Raw genomic sequence first — 24877 nt, forward strand, 5'->3', positions numbered from 1 at the left:
TATATATATATATATATATATATATTTTTTTTTTTTTTTTTAAACTATTCGCCATTTCCCGCGTTAGCGAGGTAGCGTTAAGAACAGAGAACTGGGCCACTGAGGGAATATCCTCACCAGGCCCCCTTCTCTGTTCCTTCTTTTGGAAAATTAAAAAAAAATTGAGAGGGGAGGATTTCCAGCCCCCCGCTCCCTCCCCTTTTAGTCGCCTTCTACGACACGCAGGGAATACGTGGGAAGTATTCTTTCTCCCCTATCCCCAGGGATAATATATATATATATATATATATATATATATATATATATATATATATATATATATATATATATATATATATTTTTTTTTTTTTTTTTTTTTTGCTTTGTCGCTGTCTCCCGCGTTTGCGAGGTAGCGCAAGGAAACAGACGAAAGAAATGGCCCAACCCACCCCCATACACATATATATACATATGTCCACACACACAAATATACATACCTACACAGCTTTCCATGGTTTACCCCAGACGCTTCACATGCCTTGATTCAATCCACTGACAGCACATCAATCCCGGTATACCACATCGCTCCAATTCACTCTATTCCTTGCCCTCCTTTCACCCTCCTGCATGTTCGGGCCCCGATCACACAAAATCTTTTTCACTCCATCTTTCCACCTCCAATTTGGTCTCCCTCTTCTCCTCGTTCCCTCCACCTCCGACACATATATCCTCTTGGTCTATCTTTCCTTACTCATTCTCTCCATGTGCCCAAACCATTTCAAAACACCCTCTTCTGCTCTCTAAACCACGCTCTTTTTATTTCCACACATCTCTCTTACCCTTACGTTACTTACTCGATCAAACCAACTCACACCACACATTGTCCTCAAACATCTCATTTCCAGCACATCCATCCTCCTACGCACAACTCTATCCATAGACCACGCCTCGTAACCATACAACATTGTTGGAACCACTATTCCTTCAAACATACCCATTTTGGCTTTCCGAGATAATGTTCTCGACTTCCACACATTCTTCAAGGCTCCCAGAATTTTCGCCCCCTGCCCCACCCTATGATCCACTTCCGCTTCCATGGTTCCATCCGCTGCCAGATCCACTCCCAGATATCTAAAACACTTCACTTCCTCCAGTTTTTCTCCATTCAAACTCACCTCCCAATTGACTTGACCCTCAACCCTACTGTACCTAATAACCTTGCTCTTATTCACATTTACTATTAACTTTCTTCTTTCACACACTTTACCAAACTCAGTCACCAGCTTCTGCAGTTTCTCACATGAATCAGCCACCAGCGCTGTATCATCAGCGAACAACAACTGACTCACTTCCCAAGCTCTCTCATCCCCAACAGACTTCATACTTGCCCCTCTTTCCAAAACTCTTGCATTCACCTCCCTAACAACCCCATCCATAAACAAATTAAACAACCATGGAGACATCACACACCCCTGCCGGAAACCTACATTCACTGAGAACCAACCACTTTCCTCTCTTCCTACACGTACACATGCCTTACATCCTCGATAAAAACTTTTCACTGCTTCTAACAACTTGCCTCCCACACCATATATTCTTAATACCCTCCACAGAGCATCTCTATCAACTCTTTCATATGCCTTCTCCAGATCCATAAATGCTACATACAAATCCATTTGCTTTTCTAAGTATTTCTCACATACATTCTTCAAAGCAAACACCTGATCCACACATCCTCTACCACTTCTGAAACCACACTGCTCTTCCCCAATCTGATGCTCTGTACATGCCTTCACCCTCTCAATCAATACCCTCCCATATAAGTTACCAGGAATACTCAACAAACTTATACCTCTGTAATTTGAGCACTCACTCTTATCCCCTTTGCCTTTGTACAATGGCACTATGCACGCATTCCGTCAATCCTCATGCACCTCACCGTGAGTCATACATACATTGAATAACCTTACCAACCAGTCAACAATACAGTCACCCCCTTTTTTAATAAATTCCACTGCAATACCATCCAAACCTGCTGCCTTGCCGGCTTTCATCTTCCGCAAAGCTTTTACTACCTCTTCTCTGTTTACCAAATCATTTTCCCTAACCCTCTCACTTTGCACACCACCTCGACCAAAACACCCTATATCTGCCACTCTATCATCAAACACATTCAACAAACCTTCAAAATACTCACTCCATCTCCTTCTCGCATCACCACTACTTGTTATCACCTCCCCATTTGCGCCCTTCACTGAAGTTCCCATTTGCTCCCTTGTCTTACGCACTTTATTTACCTCCTTCCAGAACATCTTTTTATTCTCCCTAAAATTTAATGATACTCTCTCACCCCAACTCTCATTTGCACTTTTTTTCACCTCTTGCACCTTTCTCTTGACCTCCTGTCTCTTTCTTTTATACATCTCCCACTCAATTGCATTTTTTCCCGGCAAAAATCGTCCAAATGCCTCTCTCTTCTCTTTTACTAATACTCTTACTTCTTCATCCCACCACTCACTACCCTTTCTAATCAACCCACCTCCCACTCTTTTCATGCCACAAGCATCTTTTGCGCAATCCATCACTGATTCCCTAAATACATCCCATTCCTCCCCCACTCCCCTTACTTCCATTGTTCTCACCTTTTTCCATTCTGTACTCAGTCTCTCCTGGTACTTCCTCACACAAGTCTCCTTCCCAAGCTCACTTACTCTCACCACCCTCTTCACCCCAACATTCACTCTTCTTTTCATATGTATATATATATGCATGTGTGTGTGTGTGTATATGTGCGTATGTATGTGTATGTGTGTGTGTATATATATATATATATATATATATATATATATATATATATATATATATATATATATATATATATATATATATATATATATATATATATATATATATGTATATATATATATATATATATATATATATATATATATATATATATATATATATATATATATATATATATATATATATATATATATATATATATATATATATATTTATATATGTATATATATATATGTATATATATATATATATATATATATATATATATATATATATATATATATATATATATATATATATATATATATATATATATATATATATTATCCCTGGGGATAGGGGTGAAAGAATACTTCCCACGCATTCCTCGCGTATCGTAGAAAGCGACTAGAGGGGACGGGAGCGGGGGGCCAAAAATCCTCCCTTCCTTGTATTTTTTTAACTTTCTAAAATGGGAAACAGAAGAAGGAGTCACGCGGGGAGTGCTCATCCTCCTCGAAGGCTCAGATTGGGGTGCCTAAATGTGTGCGGATGTAACCAAGATGTGAAAAAAGAAGAGATAGGTATTATGTTTGAGGAAAGGAACCTGGATGTTTTGGCTCTGAGTGAAAAGAAGCTCAAGGGTAAAGGGGAAGAGTGGTTTGGGAATGTCTTGGTAGTAAAGTCAGGGGTTAGTGAGAGGACAAGAGCAAGGGAAGGAGTAGCAGTACTCCTGAAACAGGAGTTGTGGGAGTATGTGATAGAATGTAAGAAAGTAAATTCTCGATTAATATGGATAAAACTGAAAATTGATAGAGATGGGTGATTATTGGTGCATATGCACCTGGGCATGAGAAGAAAGATCATGAGAGGCAAGTGTTTTGGGAGCAGCTGAATGAGTGTGTTAGTGGTTTTGATGCACGAGACCTGGTTATAGTGATGGGTGATTTGAATGCAAAGGTGAGTAATGTGGCAGTTGAGGGAATAATTGGTATACATGGGGTGTTCAGTGTTGTAAATGGAAATGGTGAAGAGCTTGGAGATTTATGTGCTGAAAAAGGACTGATGATTGGGAATACCTAGTTTAAAAAGCGAGATATACATAAGTATACTTATGTAAGTAGGAGAGATGGCCAGATAGCGTTATTGGATTACGTGTTAATTGACAGGCGCGCGAAAGAGAGACATTTGGATGTTAATGTGCTGAGAGGTGCAACTGGAGGGATGTCTGATCATTATCTTGTGGAGGCTAAGGTGAAGATTTGTATGGGTTTTCAGAAAAGAAGAGTGAATGTTGGGGTGAAGAGGGTGGTGAGAGTAAGTGAGCTTGGGAAGGAGACTTGTGTGAGGAAGTACCAGGAGAGACTGAGTACAGAATGGAAAAAGTTGAGAACAATGGAAGTAAGGGGAGTGGAGGAGGAATGGGATGTATTTAGGGAATCAGTGATGGATTGCGCAAAAGATGCTTGTGGCATGAGAAGAGTGGGAGATGGGTTGATTAGAAAGGGTAGTGAGTGGTGGGATGAAGAAGTAAGAGTATTAGTGAAAGAGAAGAGAGAGGCATTTCGACGATTTTTGCAGGGAAAAAATGAAATTGAGTGGGAGATGTATAAAAGAAAGAGACAGGAGGTCAAGAGAAAGGTGCAAGAGGTGAAAAAAAGGGCAAATGAGAGTTGGGGTGAGAGAGTATCATTAAATTCTAGGGAAAATAAAAAGATGTTCTGGAAGGAGGTAAATAAAGTGCGTAAGACAAGGGAGCAAATGGGAACTTCAGTGAAGGGCGCAAATGGGGAGGTGATAACAAGTAGTGGTGATGTGAGAAGGTGATGGAGTGAGTATTTAGAAGGTTTGTTGAATGTGTTTGATGATAGAGTGGCAGATATAGGGTGTTTTGGTCGAGGTGGTGTGCAAAGTGAGAGGGTTAGGGAAAATGATTTGATAAACAGAGAAGAGGTAGTAAAAGCTTTGCGGAAGATGAAAGCCGGCAAGGCAGCAGGTTTGGATGGTATTGCAGTGGAATTTATCAAAAAAGGGGGTGACTGTATTGTTGACTGGTTGGTAAGGTTATTTAATGTATGTATGACTCATGGTGAGGTGCCTGAGGATTGGCGGAATGCGTGCATAGTGCCATTGTACAAAGGCAAAGGGGATAAGAGTGAGTGCTCAAATTACAGAGGTATAAGTTTGTTGAGTATTCCTGGTAAATTATATAGGAGGGTATTGATTGAGAGGGTGAAGGCATGTACAGAGCATCAGATTGGGGAAGAGCAGTGTGGTTTCAGAAGCGGTAAGAGGATTTGTGGATCAGGTGTTTGCTTTGAAGAATGTATGTGAGAAATACTTAGAAAAGCAAATGGATTTGTATGTAGCATTTATGGATCTGGAGAAGGCATATGATAGAGTTGATAGAGATGCTCTGTGGAAGGTATTAAGAATATATGGCGTGGGAGGCAAGTTGTTAGAAGCAGTGAAAAGTTTTTATCGAGGATGTAAGGCATGTGTACGTGTAGGAAGAGAAGAAAGTGATTGGTTCTCAGTGAATGTAGGTTTGCGGCAGGGGTGTGTGATGTCTCCATGGTTGTTTAATTTGTTTATGGATGGGGTTGTTAGGGAGGTGAATGCAAGAGTTTTGGAAAGAGGGGCAAGTATGAAGTCTGTTGGGGATGAGAGAGCTTGGGAAGTGAGTCAGTTGTTGTTCGCTGATGATACAGCGCTGGTGGCTGATTCATGTGAGAAACTGCAGAAGCTGGTGACTGAGTTTGGTAAAGTGTGTGAAAGAAGAAAGTTGAGAGTAAATGTGAATAAGAGCAAGGTTATTAGGTACAGTAGGGTTGAGGGTCAAGTCAATTGGGAGGTAAGTTTGAATGGAGAAAAACTGGAGGAAGTGAAGTGTTTTAGATATCTGGGAGTGGATCTGGCAGCGGATGGAACCATGGAAGCGGAAGTGGATCATAGGGTGGGGGAGGGGGCGAAAATTCTGGGAGCCTAGAAGAATGTGTGGAAGTCGAGAACATTATCTCGGAAAGGAAAAATGGGTATGTTTGAAGGAATAGTGGTTCCAACAATGTTGTATGGTTGCGAGGCGTGGGCTATGGATAGAGTTGTGCGCAGGAGGATGGATGTGCTGGAAATGAGATGTCTGAGGACAATGTGTGGTGTGAGGTGGTTTGATCGAGTGAGTAACGTAAGGGTAAGAGAGATGTGTGGAAATAAAAATAGCGTGGTTGAGAGAGCAGAAGAAGGTGTTTTGAAGTGGTTTGGGCACATGGAGAGAATGAGTGAGGAAAGATTGACCAAGAGGATATATGTGTCGGAGGTGGAGGGAACGAGGAGAAGAGGGAGACCAAATTGGAGGTGGAGTGAAAAAGATTTTGTGTGATCGGGGCCTGAACATGCAGGAGGGTGAAAGGAGGGCAAGGAATAGAGTGAATTGGAGCGATGTGGTATACCGGGGTTGACGTGCTGTCAGTGGATTCAATCAAGGCATGTGAGGCGTCTGGGGTAAAACATTGAAAGCTCTGTAGGTATGTATATTTGCGTGTGTGGACGTATGTATATACATGTGTATGGGGGGGGGGGGGGGGGTTGGGCCATTTCTTTCGTCTGTTTCCTTGCGCTACCTCGCAAACACGGGAGACAGCGACAAAGTATAATAAAAGAAAAAAAAATAATATATATATATATATATATATATATATATATATATATATATATATATATATATATATAGGCGCTAATGGGGAGGTGATAACAAGTAGTGGTGATGTGAGAAGGAGATGGAGTGAGTATTTTGAAGGTTTGTTGAATGTGTTTGATAATAGAGTGATAATAGAGTGATAATATATATATATATATATATATATATATATATATATATATATATATATATATATATATATATATATACATATATATATATATATATATATATATATATATATATATATATATATATATATATATATATATATATATATACATATATATATATATATATATATATATATATATATATATATATATATATATATATATATATATATATATTTTTTTTTTTTTTCTTTTATACCTCGTCGCTGTCTCCCGCGGTTGCGAGGTAGCGCAAGGAAACAGACGAAAGAAATGGCCCAAACCCCCCCCATACACATGTACATACACACGTCCACACACGCAAAATACATACCTACACAGCTTTCCATGGTTTACCCCGGACGCTTCACATGCCTTGATTCAATCCACTGACAGCACGTCAACCCCTATATACCACATCGCTCCAATTCACTCTATTCCTTGCCCTCCTTTCACCCTCCTGCATGTTCAGGCCCCGATCACACAAAATCCTTTTCACTCCATCTTTCCACCTCCAATTTGGTCTCCCTCTTCTCCTCGTTCCCTCCACCTCCGACACATATATCCTCTTGGTCAATCGTTCTCACTCATTCTCTCCATGTGCCCAAACCACTTCAAAACACCCTCTTCTGCTCTCTCAACCACGCTCTTTTTATTTCCACACATCTCTCTTACCCTTACGTTACTTACTCGATCAAACCACCTCACACCACACATTGTCCTCAAACATCTCATTTCCAGCACATCCATCCTCCTGCGCACAACTCTATCCATAGCCCACGCCTCGCAACCATACAACATTGTTGGAACCACTATTCCTTCAAACATACCCATTTTTGCTTTCCGAGATAATGTTCTCGACTTCCACACATTTTTCAAGGCTCCCAAAATTTTCGCCCCCTCCCCCACCCTATGATCCACTTCCGCTTCCATGGTTCCATCCGCTGCCAGATCCACTCCCAGATATCTAAAACACTTCACTTCCTCCAGTTTTTCTCCATTCAAACTCACCTCCCAATTGACTTGACCCTCAACCCTACTGTACCTAATAACCTTGCTCTTATTCACATTTACTCTTAACTTTCTTCTTCCACACACTTTACCAAACTCTGTCACCAGCTTCTGCAGTTTCTCACATGAATCCGCCACCAGCGCTGTATCATCAGCGAACAACAACTGACTCACTTCCCAAGCTCTCTCATCCCCAACAGACTTCATACTTGCCCCTCTTTCCAAGACTTTTGCATTTACCTCCCTAACAACCCCATCCATAAACAAATTAAACAACCATGGAGACATCACACACCCCTGCCGCAAACCTACATTCACTGAGAACCAATCACTTTCCTCTCTTCCTACACGTACACATGCCTTACATCCTCGATAAAAACTTTTCACTGCTTCTAACAACTTGCCTCCCACACCATATATATATATATATATATATATATATATATATATATATATAAGGGCGCTAATGGGGAGGTGATAACAAGTAGTGGTGATGTGAGAAGGAGATGGAGTGAGTATTTTGAAGGTTTGTTGAATGTGTTTGATAATAGAGTGGCAGATATAGGGTGTTTTGTTCGAGGTGGTGTGCAAAGTGAGAGGGTTGGGGAAAATGATTTGGTAAACAGAAAAGACGTAGTAAAAGGTTTGCGGAAGATGAAAGCCGGCAAGGCAGCAGGTTTGGATGGTATTGCAGTGGAATTTATTAAAAATGGGGGTGACTGTATTGTTGACTGGTTCGTAAGGTTATTTAATGTATGTATGACTCATATTGAGGTGCCTGAGGATTGGCGGAATGCGTGCATAGTGCCATTGTACAAAGGCAAAGGGGATAAGAGTGAGTTCTCAAATTACAGAGGTATAAGTTTGTTGAGTATTCCTGGTAAATCATATGGGAGGGTATTGATTGAGAGGGTGAAGGCATGTACAGAGCATCAGATTGGGGAAGAACAGTGTGGTTTCAGAAGTGGTAGAGGATGTGTGGATCAGGTGTTTGCTTTGAAGAATGTATGTGAGAAATACTTAGAAAAGCAAATGGATGTTTATGTAGCGTTTATGGATCTGGAGAAGCCATATGATAGAGTTAATAGAGATGCTTTGTGGAAGGTATTAAGAATATATGGTGTGGATGGCAAGTTGTTAGAAGCAGTGAAAAGTTTTTATCGAGGATGTAAGGCATGTGTATATGTATATATATATATATATATATATATATATATATATATATATATATATATATATGTATATATATATATATATATATATATATATATATATATATATATATATATATATATATATATATATATATATATTTTTTTTTTTTTTTTTTTTTTTTTTTATACTTTGTCGCTGTCTCCCGCGTTTGCGAGGTAGCGCAAGGAAACAGACGAAAGAAATGGCCCACCCCCCCCCCCCCCATACACATGTACATACACACGTCCACACACGCAAATATACATACCTACACAGCTTTCCATGGTTTACCCCAGACGCTTCACATACATATATATATATATATATATATATATATATATATATATATATATATATATATATATATATATATATATATATATATATATATATATATTTATATATATTTTTATACATATATTTATATATATATATATATATATATATATATATATATATATATATATTTTTTTTTTTTTTTTTTTTTTCCAAAAGAAGGAACAGAGAATTGGGCCAGGTGAGGGTATTCCCTCAAGGCCCAGTCCTCTGTTCTTAACGCTACCTCGCTAATGCGGGAAATGGCGAATAGTTTGAAAGAAAGATATATATATATATATATATATATATATATATATATATATATATATATATATATATATATATATATATATATATATATGGGAGCGGGAGGCTGGAAATCCTCCCCTCTCGTTTTTTCTTTAATTTTCCAAAAGAAGGAACAGAGAAGGGGGCTAGGTGAGGATATCCCCCCAAAGGCCCAGTCCTCTGTTCTTAACGCTACCTCGCTAACGCGGGAAATGGGAAATAGTTAAAAAAAAAGAAAAAAAAAAAAAAAATATATATATATATATATATATATATATATATATATATATATATATATATATATATATATATATATATATATATCAGAAAGGGTTCACTGATAAAGGAGGTAGCTCCCAAAATAGAACGAATAGATATAGAAATAGTCTTTCGTTCCATGGAGGCAAGATCCTGGAGAGAGTAACGATATGATATGAAAAATGAAATGACATGGAAGACACTTCCGAAATGTTTTGATCTTCTGACATGAAGGACATATAGGAGTAATCATATAGTAAGATTTTTTTAGGGCAAGGGATATGACTTTCGAACTATTGGTTGAAGTCGGCATAAGTCATTAAATTAGAATTATCTAAGTTTTTAGGGAACGAAGGTTGTCTTAGATACAGGATTGTTGATCATGAACGATATTTTACGAAGTTAGACAGAGTGACGTATGAGTATTAGTTTGGCCAACGTATGTATTCATGTAAGTTTTGCTTTAATGAGTGATGGATAAATAAGCTCTTCAACCTTTTGATTAAGACGGTACGATCCTTGAACACGATGGTTCAACCCTTTAACACGACGATGGCCTGGCCTCTGACCTGATTCTTGAAGTGCAAGTCCTCATGTTTCCTATGAATGCTAATATTAGCTTAAAATGGTTCCTCCTCACCAGTCCGTGTGGTAGCCCCGTCTTTGTGGCTAACCGTGCCCAGGTTATCGTGTTAACCACCACATTACACCACCCGCCCACCGCTTACTGACCTCCTCCTTCGTGGCTCTTGGCAGTAGAAACGGTGGGTTAAACCCTTGTTGTGCGCTACAGTCACTGGCATTCCTGCGGGAGCATCCATGTACTGGAGTCACGCTTGTGCCACAGGTAGTGTGCAGCCTCCAGGCGGGTACCAAAGTTTACACCTCCCTGACTGACGCCCATACCTCACCAGATTCAATCCCCATTTAAGATCTGTTCAGCTAACTCGGTCACAACCCAGTCTCTGCTCCCAAGCCATGCGTAATCAGCGATCCAACGGGTAGGCGACATTCGCCCTCGCTATCTCGTCTTCCCAGCTCTCAGGACTCGAAATAGAGAACATTAAGTCATTGTTTGGTATCTGAAATGTCCTGGGGAACGGTCTTTAGAGACAAGGAAGTGGAATCCTTCCTCCCTTGTATACCAGTCAGGTGGGACTGACTCCATACTGTGCTTTACCTTTGGCGACAGATCGTCGTGAACTCAGTCCTTGTGCTTCGCAACCGCATCATTCTATGGAGAATTCGGAATGCTTCGGGTTCAAAAATCCAGTCAGAGGGATCAGTCATTGTACTCCAAGAAGAACTCTGCCACTAAAGCAAAGTAACGGTCATCCACAATGTGGCATCCACCCTCAAGATGAAAATGCTCTCTACTGTCAACACCGCTTTCACCTCTGCCCTAGAGACCTTTGCGCCTCACCTCCTAAAACCAGGTCACCTTCCTGGTCGCTGGACAGATCACTTCCTTCGTTACACAACAGCTGGACGCTTGGGCCGCCAGGATCTCAACCACAGTGTACGGGCAACTGCACCACACACTTACCCCAATACGCCAAACCAAATACCTATGAAAAGAAATGCTGCTTGCGCGACGATTAACACATCTCCCTTATCCTAACTTTCTCCTGACATCTTCGTTATTCAAGATATTTCCCAGAAAATCTCATAACAGATTTATTCTGAGACTTTCCTGACGCAAACCATTACGACGGCTGACGAAGTCCTACGCTGGTGGTTTTCCTCATGCACCATCAAGTAGTTCATTTCAAAATATTCATTTTTTCCAGCACCTCAGAACGAATTTCAAAAGGCGTCAGAGGTTTTTAAGGTTTTAATCAAACAATAATGATCTTCAAAACAAGAACAACACCTCACGTTTCAGCTTACTCGTGACTGCTGTTAGGCTCGACACCAACACAGTATGTGTTCATGTGACACTTGACCCGGCAGCTGGACCAGCCACCACATATAATGGCTTATCCCCTCCCTCCCTTGAACCACATCAGAAGCCTTCCTCACCGGCACTGTGACCTCGTCCATATTCTATCTCTAACCCATACGTCTCTTAACCTACAACACCTCCGTTCTTGACCACTATCACAGGGCCAGAGTTGCTCACTTATACCAGGGGAAGCCTTCCAGTATCAACCAATTCCATTTCAGCTTATACATATAACGAGCGGCATTACAATGCCTGTAACACATATGCTCCCTTCCTCCTCGACACCCAAACGGTCCTTGACCCGAACCTTCTCTCACTCAGTGGCAACTGGGTTACTCTCTCAACCTCCGATGTTTCAAAATCTGATGCCCCACCTCTGGAGATCCCAAAGTCAATGCCATGGGAACCAAGCAACATCGAGGATTTTGTTCAAGATAGTGGCTTGTACGCTTGTCCTACCACCCGTCAGTGGTACCTGGGGAAGGCCACGTATATCTCGACATTGGTCGTAATGTGATCGAGCATGACGTGCAGGTGTGCTTAACCGTGTCGTGACTCTACGCCCAAACTTTGCCTTTTAACTCCACCTGTCTTTCGCCACTGCTCTCAGTAACCTTTGAGCCCTTGCTAATCTTATTTCCTCACTCCTGACATACATTAATACCATATTTTGCCATTTTTGTTGAGCTTTGATGCAACAACCACCTGCAGATGCATCATCGAGTGGCAATGAGGGGCAGCCTTGTCTACATCGACGTGTCATTATTGTAAAGACGTCAGAATTAAACAAACAGGTGAGATGACTTGGCATACTGGGAGTCTCGAGCATTATAGACAGACCAGACTCTCTTACCACACCATCCTTGCCTAGCTACGGAGCTGAGCCAGCGTCCCACAGGTTTTAATATTGCAATACATCTAGTAAGTTCATCCTGACTTTCAAGTTTGATATACACATTGTAGGACAGGCTGCTTCATATGTCCACCTTCCCAGAAGACAACCCCTGGAGTGTCTCAGGCTGATCTGCTGAACAGTCTGGCTCTAGATACTGCCTCCACTTCAAGGATGACCTTTTTCTAGTTTCAACTAAAACTCACACTCACCTCAAGTAAGATTAGCCATCATTATCATCCATGGGACTCCTACTTAATCTTACTTTGTGTCTATTCACTTAACTCATTATCATCATACCTAGAACCCCTATTCATCATTTAACCTTGTGTTATCATACGTGTAAATGCGACTCATCATACACTATATATACTCTTGAACTTACAATATTTACCTAATACATTCATAACTTTATTTTTAGTTCCCTGTTCCCCTCAATGCAACCATTAGACTTATATAAACATATATTTTACTCTCAGTCCCTCATATATTACCTTAATTATCTAACAACCTCTGGCATGACCTCAAACCATCGATTAACAACACACTGGAACACCGTCCCTATAGTACCTTAAACTCCACTTCCAGGAAGGTACCAGCCTTGAAGCCGAACTTGAAGGACTCATCCAGCAGAAGGTCCTGGAGGCTGTTGAACCCGGTGTTGGTGGAGGTGACAGTGAGGAGAGACACCAGGGCGCTGGTGTAGTGGGCATACACCACCAGCGTCGCCAGGAAGATGGTCAGGAAGACTATGCGGCTGGATACACTGCGCACGTCTAGCCATGAACCTGCAAGACGGGGGAGGAAGAGCTAGGGTGTGACCGAGGGAGTACCTGCCAGTGCCTACGCTGGAGAGAGAGAGAGAGAGAGAGAGAGAGAGAGAGAGAGAGAGAGAGAGAGAGAGAGAGAGAGAGAGAGAGACTTAGACAGTTACAAGAAAGAAATATATGAGACATTTCAAAAAAAAAATCTGGATGACTAGAAATATTTCTTATAAAGAGATACGAGTATTTACACTCATGCAGGCCTGTCTCATCATGAGATCCGTCCACTGTCCGTGACTGAAGAGGAAAGGAAAACATGCTTCCATATTCAAGTGGGAATACAGTATACGATATGTATGTCGTCGACTTAATGTTCATAATTAAGCTAGATAGTGAGACAGAAAACAAGTTAGTTATCTAAGTATGCGTTTATAGTACGTTTTATATGATCCTCGTAATAATGAGTTAATGAATTATAGACACAGCAGACATGACAATCATATCTTCCATGACATGCAATCAGTGTTCCAGGACATGGAATCGATCCCCTCGTTGCGGCTATCATAGTGAAAGTGGATGATCAGAACATAATCCCTGGGTTTGAAACGTTAGACCCTGCGTCACAGACGAGGAATTGGTCAATTTATATGATGCTCAGACATGTCATGCCATCTCATATGAGATTTCAGCAACATCATTCATCAAGGGTTAAAATCAGATATGGAATCTTGTAAGTTTATGCAGCTATGCTTCCAGGTGTGAGATAGGTGGAAGGGAGATTTAGGTGTGAGGTAGGTGAAAGGGAGATTCAGGTGTGGAATAGCTGGAAAGGAGTTTCAGTCGTGAGGTAGCTGGAAGGGAGCTACAGGTGTGAGGTAATTGTAAGAGTTTCAGGTGTGGGGTAATTATAAGAGTTTCAGGTGTGAGGTAACTGTTAGAGTTTTAGGTGTGAGGTGATTGTAAGAGTTTCAGGTGTGAGGTAACTGTTAGAGTTTCAGGTGTGAGGTAACTGTAAGAGTTTCAGGTGTGAGGTAACTGTTAGAGTTTCAGGTGTACGGTAACTGTTAGAGTTTCAGGTGTGAGGTAACTGTAAGAGTTTCAGGTGTGAGGTAACTGTCAGAGTTTCAGGTGTGAGGTAACTGTCAGAGTTTCAGGTGTGAGGTAACTGTAAGAGTTCAAGGTGTGAGGTAGTAATTAGAGTTTCAGGTGTGAGGTAACTGAGAGTTTCAGAGGTGAGGTACCTGGAAGGGAGTTTCAGGTGTGAAGAAGATGGAAAGGAGTTTCAGATGTGAGGTACCAAGAAGGAAGACTGTGTTTTGGTATCGGTACAATACGACTGTTGGTCCATGAGGAAGGCAGCTGACCCGTAGCACAAGCATTATACAGCCTTGATACCAGCTTACCAGATAAACGTCTCAGAAGTCTTATGACATCATTAACCTCCCTGGACGACATTAACGAGGTTGGTTGTCACTTGAATGAGAGAGCTGCTACCCGCAGGTCATGACGAGGAATAGAAAAAGTGACAGGAGGTAGAAAGGACGAAAGGAAATGCAGAAAACATGGCTTGATTCGGCTCATCATCACAAAGTGGGTGTAAATCTTATATATGATGAATAAACATGAATAAATAAAACCTCGAAGGGCCATATGAGGCTTCGTTACTCACCTTGAATGGCAAATGCGCCGATAGCAAGTATATAAGCGTCTTTTAAGGTGACTTTCTGCGTCTCCAGGGGTGAGAAGTAGGCGCAGATGGTTAGGCATGGAGGCGCCAACACCACGAAAGCTAGGGTTCCCAGCCAGGCGTCCGGCAGAAGCTCGCTGGTAAAGCTGGTCCATGTCTCCTCCATCAGGCCAGGTCTTCGTGCCACCATCTGGTAGCTGGAAGGGGGTTTCATGTGTGAGGTAACTAGAAGAAGGTTCCACAGCTGAAGAGATCTATGACAGGCTCTGGTAGCAGACAACATTCACACAATATAAGGAATGAGAAGTCTCGGTGCGAGAAACAAGATGGTTTCGGGCTCCCAAGAGCAAAAGGATCCACTGTCCAGAATTCAGGACTCTACCCATTCAAAGGGTCCTGAGTTCCATTCTTAGCCCCATACATTTCATGAATATGGAACACATTTACCGTTGATCAAGAAGTGTGAGAAATGAAACTAAAACAGCATTTCCCTTATCCTTCAATGATAATGAGCTCTCTGTGTAAAATCCAAGATCACTTTATATATATATATATATATATATATATATATATATATATATATATATATATATATATATATATATATATATATATATATATATATATATATATATATATATATTTCGTAAACAGAGAAGAGGTAGTTAAAGCTTTGCGGAAGATGAAAGCCGGCAAGGCAGCAGGTTTGGATGGTATTGCAGTGGACTTTATTAAAAAAGGGGGTGACTGTATTGTTGACTGGTTGGTAAGGTTATTTAATGTATGTATGACTCACGGTGAGGTGCCTGAGGATTGGCGGAATGCGTGCATAGTGCCATTGTACAAAGGCAAAGGGGATAAGAGTGAGTGCTCAAATTACAGAGGTATAAGTTTGTTGAGTATTCCTGGTAAATTATATGGGAGGATATTGATTGAGAGGGTGAAGGCATGTACAGAGCATCAGATTGGGGAAGAGCAGTGTGGTTTCAGAAGTGGTAGAGGGTGTGTGGATCAGGTGTTTGCTTTGAAGAATGTATGTGAGAAATACTTAGAAAAGCAAATGGATTTGTATGTAGCATTTATGGATCTGGAGAAGGCATATGATAGAGTTGATAGAGATGCTCTGTGGAAGGTATTAAGAATATACGGTGTGGGAGCAAAAAAAAAAAAAAAAAAGAATATATATATATATATATATATATATATATATATATATATATATATATATATATATATATATATATATATATATATATATATATATATATATATATATATATATATAAATATATATATATATATATATATATATATATATATATATATATATTGTCTTTTTTTTTTTTTTTTTTTCTTTGTCGCTGTCTCCCGCGTTTGCGAGGTAGCGCAAGGAAGCAGACGAAAGAAATGGCCCAACCCACCTCCATACGCATATATATACATACGTCCAAACACGCAAATATACATACCTACACAGCTTTCCATGGTTTACCCCAGACGCTTCACATGCCTTGATTCAATCCACTGACAGCACGTCAACCCCGGTATACCACATCGCTCCAATTCACTCTATTCCTTGCCCTTCTTTCACCCTCCTGCATGTTCAGGCCCCGATCACACAAAATCTTTTTCACTCCATCTTTCCACCTCCAATTTGGTCTCCCTCTTCTCCTCGTTCCCTCCACCTCCGACACATATATCCTCTTGGTCAATCTTTCCTCACTCATTCTCTCCATGTGCCCAAATCATTTCAAAACACCCTCTTCTGCTCTCTCAACCACGCTCTTTTTATTTCCACACATCTCTCTTACCCTTACGTTACTTACTCGATCAAACCACCTCACACCACACATTGTCCTCAAACATCTCATTTCCAGCACATCCATCCTCCTGCGCACAACTCTATCCATAGCCCACGCCTCGCAACCATACAACATTGTTGGAACCACTATTCCTTCAAACATACCCATATTTGCTTTCCGAGATAATGTTCTCGACTTCCACACATTCTTCAAGGCTCCCAGAATTTTCGCCCCCTCCCCCACCCTAAATGTGAATAAGAGTAAGGTTATTAGGTACAGTAGGGTTGAGGGTCAGGTCAATTGGGAGGTGAGTTTGAATGGAGAAAAACTGGAGGAAGTGAAGTGTTTTAGATATCTGGGAGTGGATCTGGCAGCGGATGGAACCATGGAAGCGGAAGTGGATCATATATATATATATATATATATATATATATATATATATATATATATATATATATATATATATATGTATATATATATATATATATATATATATATATATATATATATATATATATATATATATATATATATATATATATATATATATATATATATATATGAATATATATATATATATATATATATATATATATATATATATATATATATATATATATATATATATATATATATATATATATATATATATGGGAGGGTATTGATTGAGAGGGTGAAGGCATGTACAAAGCATCAAATTGAGGAAGAGCAGTGTGGTTTCAGAAGTGGTAGAAGATGTGTGGATCAGGTGTTTGCTTTGAAGGATGTATGTGAGAAATACTAGAAAAGCAAATGGATTTGTACGACGCTTTTAGGGATCTGGAGAAGGCATATGATAGAGTTGATAAAGTTGCTCTGTGGAAGGTATTAAGAATATATGGTGTGGGAGGCAAGTTGTTAGAAGCAGTGAAAAGTTTTTAACGAGGATTTAAGGCATGTGTACGTACGTATGAAGAGAGGAAAGTGATTGGTTCTCAGTGAATGTTAGCTTGCGACAGGGGTGCGTGATGTCTCCATGGTTGTTTAATTTGTTTATGGATGGGGTTGTTAGGGAGGTAAATGCAAAAGTCTTGGAAAGAGGGGCAAGTATGCAGTCTGTTGTGGATGAGAGAGCTCGGGAATGAGTCAGTTGTTGTTCACTGATGATACAGCACTGGTGGCTGATTCGGGTGAGAAACTGCATAAGCTGGTGACTGAGTTTGGTAAAGTGTGTGTAAGAAGAAAGCTGAGAGTAAATGTGAATAAGAGCAAGGTTATTAAGTACAGTAGGGTTGAGGGAAAAGTCAATTGGGAGGTAAGTTTGAAAGGATAAAAACTGGAAGTGAAGTGTTTTAGATCTCTGGGAGTAGATTCGGCAGCGGATGGAGCCATGGAAGCATGGAAGCGGAAGTGAATCATAGGGTGGGGGAGGGGGCGAAAGTTCTGGGAGCGTTGAAAAATGTGTGGAATTCGAGAACGTTATCTTGAAAAGCAAAGATGGGTATATTTGAAGGTATAGCGGTTCCAACAATGTTATGTGGTTGCGAGGCGTGGGCTATAGATAGAGTTGTGCGGAGGAGGGTGGATGTGCTGGAAGTGAGGTGTTTGAGGACAATATGTGGTGTGACATGGTTTGATCGAGTAAGTAATGAAAGGGTAAGAGAGATGTGTGGTAATAAAAAGAGTATGATTGAGACAGCAGAAGAAGGTGTTTTGAAATGGTTAGGTCACATGGAGAGAATGAGTGAGGAAAGATTGACAAAGAGGATATATGTGTCAGAGGTGGAGGGAACGAGAAGTAGGAGACCAAAGTGGAGGTGGAAAGATGGAGTGAAAAAGATTTTGAGTGATCGGGGGCCTGAACATGCAGTAGGGTGAAAGGCGTGCAAAGGAATGGAATGAATTGGAACGATGTGGTATACCGGGATCGACGTGCTGTCAGTGGATTGAACCAGGGCATGTGAAGCGTCTCGAGTAAACCATGGAAAGTTTTGTGGGCCTAGATGTGGAAAGGGAGCTGTGGTTTCGGGCATTATTGCGTGACAGCTAGAGACTGAGTGTGAACGAATGGGGCCTTTGTTGTCTTTTCTTAGCGCTACCTCGCACACATGAGGGAGGAGGGGGATGTTATTCTGTGTGTGGCAAGGTGGCGATGGGAATGAATAAAGGCAGACGGTGTGAATTGTGTGCATGTGTAGATATGTATGTGTCTGTGTGTGTATATATATGTGTACATTGAGATGTATGGGTATGTATATTTGCGTGTGTGGACGTGTATGTATATACATGTGTATGGGGGTGGGTTGGGCCATTTCTTTCGTCTGTTTCCTTGCGCTACCTCGCAAACGCGGGAGACAGCGACAAAGCAAAATAAAAATAATAAGAATAATATATATATATATATATATATATATATATATATATATATATATATATATATTATCCCTGGGGATAGGGGAGAAAGAATACTTCCCACGTATTCCCTGCGTGTCGTAGAATGCGACTAAAAGGGGAGGGAGCGGGGGGGCTGGAAATCCTCCCCTCTCATTATTTTTTTTTCATTAATTTTCCAAAAGAAGGAACAGAGAAGGGGGCCAGGTGAGGATATTCCCTCAAAGGCCCAGTTCTCTGCTCTTAACGCTACCTCGCTAACGCGGGAAATGGCGAATAGTTTGAAAAAAAAAAAAAAAATATATATATATATATATATATATATATATATATATATATATATATATATATATATATATTTATTTATTTATTTATTTATTTATTTATTTATTTATTCATCATACTTTGTCGCTGTCTCCCGCGTTAGCGAGATAGCGCAAAGAAACAGATGAAGGAATAGCCCAACCCACCCACATACGTACACATGTATATACATACACGTCCACACGCGCACATATACATACCTATATATTTCTAACGTATACATATATATATATACATACACAGACATATACATACATACACATGTACATAATTCATACTTGCTGCCTTTAATCATTCCCGTCGCCACCACGTCACACATGAAATGACAACCCTCTCCTCCCGCATGCGCGCGAGAGAGAGCTAGGAAAAGACAACAAAGGCCACATTCGTTCACATTCAGTCTCTAGCTGTCAGGTATAATGCACCGACACCACAGCTCCCTTTCCACATCCAGGACCCACAAAACTTTCCATGGTTTACCCCAGACGCTCACATGCCCTGGTTCAATTTATTGACAGCACTTCGACCCCGGTATACCATATAATTCCAGTTCACTCTATTCCTTGCACGCCTTTCACCCTCCTGCATGTTCAGGCCCCGATCGCTCAAAATCTTTTTCACTTCATCTTCCCACCTCCAATTTGGTCTCCCACTTCTCCTCGTTCCCTCCACCTCTGACACATATATCTTCTTTGTCAATCTTTCCTCACTCATTCTCCCCATGTGATCAAACCATTTCAATACATCCTCTTCTGCTCTCTCAACCACACTCTTTTTATTACCACACATCTGTTAGGTGGTTTGATCGAGTAAGTAATGAAAGGGTAAGAGGGATGTGTGGTAATAAAATGAGTGTTGTTGAGAGAGCAGAATAGTGTTTTGAAATGGTTTGGTCACATGGAGAGAATGAGAGGGGAAAGATTGACAAAGAGGATATATGTGTCAGTGGTGGAGGGAACGAGAAGTGGGAGAACAAATTGGAGGTGGAAAGATGGAGTGAAAAAGATTTTGAGCGATCGGGGCCTGAACCAGGAGGGTAAAAGGCGTGCAAGGAATAGAGTGAATTGGAGCGATGTGGTATACCGGGGCTCGACGTGCTGTCAATTGATTGAACCAGGGCATGAATGTGGAACGGGAACTGTGGTTTCGGTGCATTATACATGACAGCTCGAGACTGAGTGTGAACGAATGTGGCTTCTGTTGTCTTTTCCTAGAGCTACCTCACGCGCATGCGGGGGGAGAGGGTTGTCATTTCATGTGTGGCGGGGTGGCGACGGGAATGAATAAAGGCAGCAAGTATGAATTATGTACATGTGTGTATATGTATATGTCTGTGTATGTATATATATGTCTACGTTAAAATGTATAGGTATGTATATGTGCGTGTGTGGACGTGCATGTATATACATGTGTATGTTGGTGGATTGGGCCATTCTTTTGTCTGTTTCCTTGCGCTACCTCGCTAACGCGGGAGATAGCGACAAAGTGTAATAATAATAATGAAAATATATATATCACAAACAACAGATGATAATAGATACAAGGTTCGTGACTGCTAACAGAAAAGAAAAGAAATATGATATCTACTTTTCTGAAGCAAATTTGTCTCGCATCTCACTGAACTAGAGAGACTTCAGGATGCCAGACTATGAAGTGAACTTGATTCACCTGAAGTAAGGTTATCTGACGTCACTGGCCTGGAGAGCCTTTGTGATCTCACATTTCTGGGTCGTCTGGTCTCGGGGTCCTATTGCATGGCGTATCTATCGCAATAAGTAAGAATATCTTGTGTTAAATTAGTAACAACCTCCTGTGTTATATAAGTGATAATATCTTGTGTTATAACACAGAGCTGAATAAAAAGAAAAGTGGGTGGAAATAGATGGAAACTTGAAGGGGTACACTGAGGGTGGATGATCTGTTCCGAAATAGATTAGCTGCCTTTGTTGAGTAAATGTATAACTGATTTCGTAGATTCTATCATCTCTTTAGTGCTGTTGATTTAAATGATTATTATACAGATTGTGGCTTAACAAGTCTAATGGAAATCAGAGGAAAATGATTACTTTCCTTTCTCGATAAAGCGTCTCTTATACAGCCTCTGGCTTAACAAGTGTTATAGAAAAACGAAAAAGAATCATCTTTTCCTTAGTTGATCTGAACGTGTATTATACAGTTTCTTGGCGATAGGATCCTGTCAAAAGCAAAAGGAAAGAGATCCTCTCATACGTAATTGATCTATACAACAGCTGTAGATTAAACATGTACATCATGACATATATGAAGGAGAATATCTGTTTGTCTTGGGAATTCATGTCAAGTGAGTTTTATAACAAAGGAAGCACAAGGAAAATCGACTTTGCTGCCAGATAAGAAGGGAGACGGCATCTGTTCCAAGACATCGAAGTAAACAGACTCTGTTTCAAGATGTAGAGGAGAGTGGACTCCGTTCAGTTAAGAGTAGGGATCAATATTCTTGACACAAGTTTTCGACCTTATGATCTTCCTCTGTGGAAGACCGTAAAGTTGAAACACATTTCAAGAATAAAGACCCCCAACTTTAACTTGTGTTTCCGTTTTCTACCGTACTCCTTTCTGTCCAGTGAATCGTACTCATTTAAATCATCAATATAAAAACAAACATGTCCTGAAGTTACTGACTACTGCCATCCCTTCAGTGTTAAGCTTCAAAACTGTTGCCTATGGATCATCCTGGCATCAGATGTCCACCAATACCCATACAACAAATCACAGCTGTATCAAACATCTGTTTATGCAGAGTAAGTGTAATCAGACTCCGCCTGCTTGTGTTTGTACTGCGATTGGAGAGTCACCTTCAGCTTGTATCATACTCAGTGGACGAAAAGAAGTACAGTCTTGAATAGGAACTTCCTACTGCAAAGAAGTCTATACTTACCCGGCTACTGATTATAGCGCACCTTTGAAAATGGCCTAGGAAGTTCCCACTCTAAAAGAAACCCACCATTTCCCTGCTACGGATCAAAGCGCAGCTCTGAAGAAGTCCCTAGAGTTATAAAAAGAATCAGGTTTTGTAGAATGAGACAAACTCACAGACGAACTCACACCACAACCTCTCCAGGTGATAAGGTAAACAAACCGTTCGACTTACCCGACCTCCTTTAACCCGGTGACGAAGTCGATGGCCTTGGCCCTGGCGGTGTTGTGGTCGAGGGCTGTGACCACCACGTCGGCCTTCTGATCCACCAGCTCCCGTACCATTCCGTTCCACTTCCCGTCGGTCAGGGAGCCCCAGTTGAGGTCCTCAGGCATGCGACACGAGTACCTGAGGAACAGACCAGTGATACAGCAGGAGCGACGCTGATTTCTCATTTTCTGTTTCACACTGATTTTTAAAACTGTTTCTCATGCTTCGTTTGACGTACATTACAGTTTACCCCCAACGAAGTATACAGAATACATATCAGCTCCATAGAATATGATAAGAGATTAAGTACAAGAAACATACTTGTCATATCTATGAATGTAAGACACTAGATCCTATCTCTGTGTCTGATCTGCTGCAACATATATGATGTTGTTCACACGGAGAAGAGAGTAAAGGTCGTCTATGTTAACTACAGGAGAGAATAAGGAATAGATAGAGACTTGGAGATTTCAAAGGAAACATGGGTGATGGTTGGCAGTATCACAATTTTTATGACTGATTTCCACTGGTGTGGATAGTGCTACCGGCACCTGATCTACTTACGATGACTCATTTCTTTGTATTACGGGAAGAATTGTCCTTAAAGTATAGTCCCATTCCTTCTGTTAGCATTATCATCCTTAACATTTGCTTCGGAAGAATAAGAAGCCAGTTTAGATTGCCACTATTCTGGCAGAAAGTTGAGAATCTTTTGTAGCCATCTCGTCAGGAATGTGTTCCCATCTTCCCATCATCGGGGAGGAGCCTGGATGTGTGCGTGTCGTAGCGACCCCTGGCGTCTACTTGAGAGCCTCAGTAACACTCATTAGTTTTCCAGTTTGTACACCGGCCGCCAAGGAACGCCATCTCGGATGGACAAGCTGTGACGTGGAATGTATTCATTGTGTGTGTATCTTTTTTTTCTTTTTTTACCCTTGCCTGAAGACCACGATGAAGAAGAGACAAGAGGACCTTATGAGCACTAGAAATTAATGAGACATTCTATATTCCCTTGACTGTCATGAATAATACATTCTAAGTAGCACGAAAGATGCCATGGTAATCGAACGTAATTATGATACATACTGCAAAAGCCCTAGACCACAGGTACAGTGTCTCTCTCTCTCTCTCTCTCTCTCTCTCTCTCTCTCTCTCTCTCTCTCTCTCTCTCTCTCTCTCTCTCTCTCTCTCTCTCTCTCTCTCTCTCTCTCTCTCTCTCTCTCTCTCTCTCTCTCTCTCTCTCTCTCAATACATATAGATACATATACATATGAAGGTGAAATCGCAATTCAGTACTTCAGATCTTTTCATTTAGCATGTAATTGTTCTACACATGCATCACTACATGTTGTTTCACGGAGACGATCCGCCTCATTGGATGAAAACAATTCATAAAGTTTTTTTTAAATATCCCAACACCACCACAAAAATTCCATCTTTCTTGTACCCTTCTCGACTTTACATTAACTTGACCATTAAAGGGAAAATAGGGGTGTGCCTTTTGGTTAAGAGGGGGAGTTGTGTAGGTAAGGTTAGCCTGGATAACGAGATGTGTATTCAACTAATTTTTTTTTTTCATGTTATCGTTTCATGATAATTCTTTCATAATGATTTGGTTGATAACAGGACGTGCTTTTAGGTTACCTGGAGACAAATTAGCGTTCATTGATGTTACGGGAAGCATAATCAGAGGAGCACAATATGACTGGGTTGTTAAGGTCTAAAGAGTGATTGTTTTCATGACAATGTTTAGCCATCGCATTTCTGTGGTCATCCCTGGGTACTGTATGACTGTGCCAATAGCATCTCTCAGTTGCTATTTTACCGGTTTGGCCAGTGTATACATCTTTATATGCCTTACATTTGACAGCCTAAACTTTCCCAATTTCTAGACATTTTGGCCTACTTTTAATTAAGGCCTTATTGATAGTGTTACTGTACTGAAGGCAACATTAAAAGCACTGTTTCTAGTACCTGTGTTACATTAGCTAAGTTACATTAGCAATGCCAAGCATTTGGACCTATCATCCTTTTCTTCATTTTTGTTACCATATGCATGCAATGTCTTCTTAGCTTTCCAGCAAGCCTTGTTTACAAACCACATAACTGCCTAAAGATACGTCTTACATGACTACATTCATCTACAAGACTTATGGGCTCACATATCCGTAATGCTCCTAAGAAAATAGCCATAACTACAGACTTTTTTTTTATAGAAGAGAATATACTGAAAAATAAGTGATATA

General features: G+C 40.5%; 1 protein-coding gene across 1 annotated transcript in view; it reads right to left on the minus strand.

Moving 5' to 3' along the window:
* LOC139749710 (glutamate receptor ionotropic, kainate 3-like) overlaps positions 1-24877 on the minus strand; it is a 190658-nt gene that overhangs the window by 50032 nt on the left and 115749 nt on the right. The window contains exons 6-8 of the mRNA XM_071663864.1: positions 22596-22769; positions 14952-15166; positions 13089-13306 (exon numbers count right to left, since the gene is read on the minus strand). Coding sequence (XP_071519965.1) covers positions 13089-13306; positions 14952-15166; positions 22596-22769 — 607 coding nt within the window. The remainder of the gene's footprint in view (positions 1-13088; positions 13307-14951; positions 15167-22595; positions 22770-24877) is intronic.

This window comes from Panulirus ornatus, chromosome 8, assembly GCF_036320965.1.
Source record: "Panulirus ornatus isolate Po-2019 chromosome 8, ASM3632096v1, whole genome shotgun sequence".
Taxonomy (NCBI): Eukaryota; Metazoa; Arthropoda; class Malacostraca; order Decapoda; family Palinuridae; genus Panulirus; species Panulirus ornatus.